We start from the raw sequence: 5774 nt of genomic DNA, 5'->3' as shown, positions 1-5774 counted from the left end.
ACTAAGTCCCGATTAATCCTTAGGCGCTACTCGACCGATTAGAGGATGCCTAAGGATTAATCCCTACATACATAATTAGTGAAACAATATAAAACTATGAAAATTTTAAAATTTTGAAGAAGTTTTTTTCTCAATGGATACTATTTGAAACATGATTAACGTTGTACTAATCATATTAACTTATTTTGTTATGATATTAGTGGTATTTATGAACTTTAATATGATATTAGTCATATTTATTTACTTTTTAAATTCACGAAATTAGCAATTAATAATCTCCGATTAATCTTCGTCTAGCCGATTAATCGTTTAACACCAGTCCACCGACTAGCTAACATCGAACGTTTTTACAACCTTGCTATTTGGTTAGATTATTTTTTACTTTGGTATATTTATCCATTTTATATTGATTCTTATGATTATTATTTGTCTATCTATTAACTATAATAAGAGAGATTACAAGCTTAATTGATGTCCTAAAATATGACAAATCGAGTAAACTAGAGATATTCAACCGCCTTTAACTATACTACTAAGCATGCAAAAAATATATAAATCATTTTTTCTTCTTCTATTTTATACCCAATTAATATCTTATATCTGTCATGTTCTATTATTTTTATACGGTTATTATATGAAATTAGTGCTAACTAATGATCTAAACAACATTTTTGATAGAAAAAAGGAAACAAGCGAAATAAACAAAAATATCTTTATAACGCAAAAATGTATATCCAACATTTTTGAAACCTTATTTTATTTTCTTTCACTACATTCATTTGAAACTTCCATAACTTTTCAATTTCTTAATAATAATAATTATAATTTGGTAATTAGGTTAAATAAATATTAAATCTAAAGTGTATTTATATATAAACTAAATTTCAATATTAAAATAATATCTTTTATTCTACATATAAAATTATGTTTTTTTAACTTTTAATATATTATGCTTAATTTATTAGTTTTAATATATTGTTGGATATAAACCATTATCATTTTAAAGGTATAATTTTTGAACAATTTTTATAAAATACTTAAATTATTAATTAAAATATAAAATTATAGGCTCAACTTAAATATAAATCTTATTTAACTTAAACAACCTAAAGATTACTTTATAGATAGTTAAAAGTGATAAATTATAGTGTCTTTCTAATAATGATTGTAAGTTGGTTAATAAGATTAAATAAATATCAAACCTAAAGTGTAATCATAAATATACTAAATTTCAATTTTAAAATAAGATCTTTACTTCTATTTTATAAAGTTATGTTTTTAAATTTTAACATATTATACTGAATTTATTAGATTTAAAATGTTTCTGCATGTAAACCATTATCAATTTAAAGTTACAATTTTTGAACAGTTTGGACAAAATACCTAAATTGTTAATTTAAATATAACATTACAGTGTCAACTTAAATATAAATTTCAGTTCCACTAAAAAAACCAAATAATATTTTGTAAATAGTTAAAAATGGTAAATTATAGTGATAAATGCAAAAAACTAAATTGTAATATCAGTTTAACTAAAATATTTTCTAAATATATTTATATAATCGTTAAAAATTTTCAAATAAGTAGCTTAAAATAACTTATAAAAACAATAGTTAAAAATAACTCTATATAAATGATTATATTGTTACCTTTAAAATCAAAAAATAATGTTTGATGTTTTAAATAATTATAATAATAGAAATTAAAACATTAAGCAAATATATTTTAAAAACATTAGATAAAAATAACAACTATAAATAATATTAAACCATATATAATATTTAGTTTTATTGATGTGTAACTCGCGACTAGAAGTCATTCAAATGATTGAGATTATGACGTTATAATAGATTTCTATATTATCATATAATTCAAAATAGTCAATATATTATATCAAATTAATATACGAATTATTATATCAAATTTAACAACAACGTTAGTGTTATATTTTAAAATATATATATTTGTAAATACTTCAACTATATAGGTGTTTCTGCGCATTACAATGTCAACTCAAATATAAATTATAGTTCTATTTATAAAAACTAAAGAATATTTTGTAAATAGTTAAAAGTGAAATTGTAGTGATAAAAGCAAAAACTAAATTGTAATTTCAATTTAACTAAAATATTTCTTAAATATATTTTTATAATCTTCAAAAGTTTCCAAATAAGTAGCTTAAAATAACTTATAATAACAATAGTTAAAAACAATTCTATATAAATGATTATATTGTTAGCTTTAAAATAAAAAAAACAATGTTTGATGTTTTAAATAATTATAATGATAGAAATTACAATATTAAGAAAATAAATTTTAAAAAATTAATTAACAATAAAAACAACTATAAATAACATGAAATCATATATTATATCTAATTTTATTCATGTATAATTCGCGGGTAGAAATCATTCAAACGATTGAGATTATAAAGTTATAATAAATGTATAATTCAAAATAATCAATATATTATATCAATTTTGTATATATATACAAATTATTATATCAAATTTAACAACGTTATTGTTATATTCAAAAATTCAAATATTTGTAAAAACTTCAACTATATAGGTGTTTTATTCGTAACGTGCGGACATTCGCCTAGTAAAAATTTAAATGAAGCTTGTATCATATTAGTTTAATAAAATATTATTAATTTTTTACCAAGGTTCTATCCTAATATATATCATAGAATCACAGGTTCCTTAGACTAATACCTTCTTGATTTGACTATTATAACTAAATGATGCGTCTGTCTTAGCTTTTGTTTAACTTTTTGTCTTTTCTAACCAAGTTCCATTTAAGAAAATAAAAACGAGAAAATGGAATCTGGAATATGCAATTTCTGAGTAACTTAATATCACTCTAGACCCACTCAATACATTGGTGTTACAACATGGATATGATCAAGACCATTTTTATATATATATATATAGTTGGATATAAACCATTTTATGTAGAAGCAGAATTAAGCTGCACATATTATGAGGACAGGCTTCACACTGATAGTGACTACTTCCACCCCACAAGATTCAACGTCCACCGTCGCCCTTGGCCTGCACTTATTATGCTCAATAACTTCACCACCACCCTTCGCTGTATTCTTTTCCTCTTCGGCTTCAGTTCCGCTGCTCTGACCAGAATCCACAGGGTATACTTCCGAATTGGATGTCTTTATGTTTATTATGTGTTCTAGCTCCTTCACTTCTGGAATGTCTGGCACCTTTCTTCTATTTTCTTTGTAATACTTATATACCGACATCTGAATTATTCCCAATACGAAACCTAGAACATTGGGAACCTGTAATAAAAACACACAAACTTGTAGTTATATAACTAGTTAAACAAAAACATTATTTGTTAAATAGGAAATTAAAAAGAATCTGAGATATACAGTAACGCATAAGTCGGATGTGAACATCCCATACGCAAACCACATCATGGCGCTTAACGTGAGGAAGCATGATAATGGGAATGGCATGAAATCGATGCTTTTAGTCTTCACAACTTGAAACTATATAATTAAAAGAAAAGAAGTTAACATATGTGTTAACAAAATAGAAAATATAAGAATATCCTCGAACACTGTTTCCCTACTAGAATCCTGAACACTTCTTTTACCGATTGATGCATAGTCAGACGATTTCACTGGATTTTTTGTTTCTGTTTGCTTTAGGAGTATATTGAAGCTGTTAATTAATTACTATTTAAGTGTTAAATAAACTCGGAAAATCATAATGAGTAATTACTAAGTGCTAACCACTATGGTAAGAGGTGCTGCAAAAACACAAACGGAAACTCCAACACAAATCCAACCCACAACTAGTGCCCGACTCACTCCTTCCAAGAAGTAAAACGATCCTAGAGATATTACAATGCACAACGCCATCGTAGCACTCACAACCATAATTGTATGCTTCTGTACGTAACAACATTGATATAAGTATGACGCCATTGATGGAAATTAATTGGTAGGATTTTGTAAGTAACATGTGTACCTTGACACTAGGTGTAGCGTATACCAAGAAAATGATGACGTAAATAAACTCAACTAACGAACCAAGAGCGTTAATTGTGATTAGAAGGAAAGTATCGCCTTTTTTGATAAATGCATAGTACATCCACAGCAATGCGCTAAACAGGGACACCACATATGGCAAAGACTGGAACCCCATTGTGGATTTTTGCTTGAATATTTGGATAAATGTAGGCCTGTGTAATATTTAATTCAAGAGGTTCTAATAACTTTTTATTTATCAAAATCAGTAGTCTCAAAAGATAAAAAGAAGATTCACTTACAGTGGCGCAAAGTAAACACCGGTAGACACAATGTTACCTGTAACATCATCACATGCATACAACGTGGTGATCAAATATATATGATTAAAAATATTTTTATTCATCATTCATAGTTTGGTTGTTATTGTCCGCACTCACACATATTGTTTTAATTCCAAGAAGGTGGATCATGCATTTCAAACCTCGTGTCTGGTATCTATAGTTTATGTATGTTAACTGTAATGACATTGCCAAAATCATTATTAATTGATTATCATAGTGTGCATGTCACAAGGAACTAGATTTGATCTTATAACCCTAGCTAGCATCATAATTTAGTAACTAAATCGTAAGATCAAATAGCATCACTTTTTCATTCATGGCAAGTATACTTGATATTGTATATGTGTATATATATAACCTGAAATTAAAAAGATTAAAATTAAAAAAAAATTAAAAATTTAAAAATTAAAAGAGACTATATATAGGGTTACCTAGGATGCCAAAGACCAGAATCAACGGATGATGTAGATCGAAAATCTCCATTTTGATAATCTAGCTATATATACTTACGTATAAATATAAATATGTATATATAGTATAAGAGAAGAGATGGAGATAGCTTTATGGGTTTCTTGAGAAACCCTAAAGCCTCTTCTTACTAGTCTTACAAAGAGAAGTTGTAAGATGGATCTCATTGAAGATGAAGAGATGGGGATTCATTTATATGGTATTGTTTGAGAATGTGTGCATATAAACCATCCTTGTTGCGTGACAAGTAGAGAGGAAGACGGTAGGTGGCGTACGATAAAACCATTTATTATTTCTTTTTAGTTTCTAATTTGTTATACATATGCTTACTTAATATCTATCTCACGTGCTCCTTTTAGTCCCGTGTCTCGACTTCTAACTCCTTTTCCCTTTTATTTACAAAGGATTAACCGTAGGAAAATTATCTTACCTTAAAAAGATTGTACAAATGCATGTCGACTTGATTAGTTTGAATATCAAGTTCACCAGTTTAACAACTTTGTAGTTGCTTAAGAACGACTACTCTACTTTGAAGTTTGTTATAATCATGATTAATTACTTTAGAGAATATTTTGTATGCTTGACGTCGTGTCCAAATGATAATGTATATATTTCATTTATGTTGATGTTTAATTAAGGTAACGTAATAAAAGACACATGAAGTATAAAAAATAAAAATAAAAATAAATAAAAGTACATTATAAATAGCAACATTGATGTAAACTTTATACATGTGATAATAAGCTTTTCAAGGGGTTAAAGCGGTGAGTGTGATACTTTTAATACCATATATAATTAATTTGATGTGATTAGGTATGCGATAAATAAACATGATGTTCAAAAATCTAAATCTAAAAATTATGCAAACCAAATTTTACTCACTTGAAATTTCTCAAGACATTCTACATAATGATTGTACTAGCTAGTGTATCAGGGGCTGAAATTAGAACTATAATTCTTAAAAA

The 5774-nt window shown here is 26.4% G+C and overlaps 1 protein-coding gene across 2 annotated transcripts; it reads right to left on the bottom strand.

Moving 5' to 3' along the window:
- Window positions 1–2830: 2830 nt before the first annotated feature.
- Window positions 2831–4976, bottom strand: LOC145011537 (bidirectional sugar transporter N3-like). 2 transcript variants are annotated; one of them, XM_078970274.1, is made up of 7 exons: window positions 4773–4959; window positions 4438–4515; window positions 4300–4336; window positions 3999–4212; window positions 3761–3919; window positions 3395–3514; window positions 2831–3301 (listed from the first exon to the last, which is right to left on the bottom strand). In XM_078970274.1, the coding sequence occupies exons 2-7, from the start codon at window positions 4439–4441 to the stop codon at window positions 2969–2971; spliced, it is 867 nt and encodes a 288-aa protein (XP_078826400.1). In that variant the 5' UTR covers window positions 4442–4515; window positions 4773–4959; the 3' UTR covers window positions 2831–2968. The 2 variants fall into 2 exon arrangements, with proteins under 2 accessions (XP_078826400.1, XP_078826399.1); XM_078970273.1 differs by lacking the exon at window positions 4438–4515 and having other exon boundaries at window positions 4773–4976.
- Between the last annotated feature and the right edge of the window lie 798 nt (window positions 4977–5774).

Source organism: Lactuca saligna, chromosome 8 (genome assembly GCF_052625555.1).
Source record: "Lactuca saligna cultivar CGN05327 chromosome 8, ASM5262555v1, whole genome shotgun sequence".
NCBI lineage: Eukaryota > Viridiplantae > Streptophyta > Magnoliopsida > Asterales > Asteraceae > Lactuca > Lactuca saligna.
This window is presented reverse-complemented; position numbering and strand designations above follow the sequence as displayed.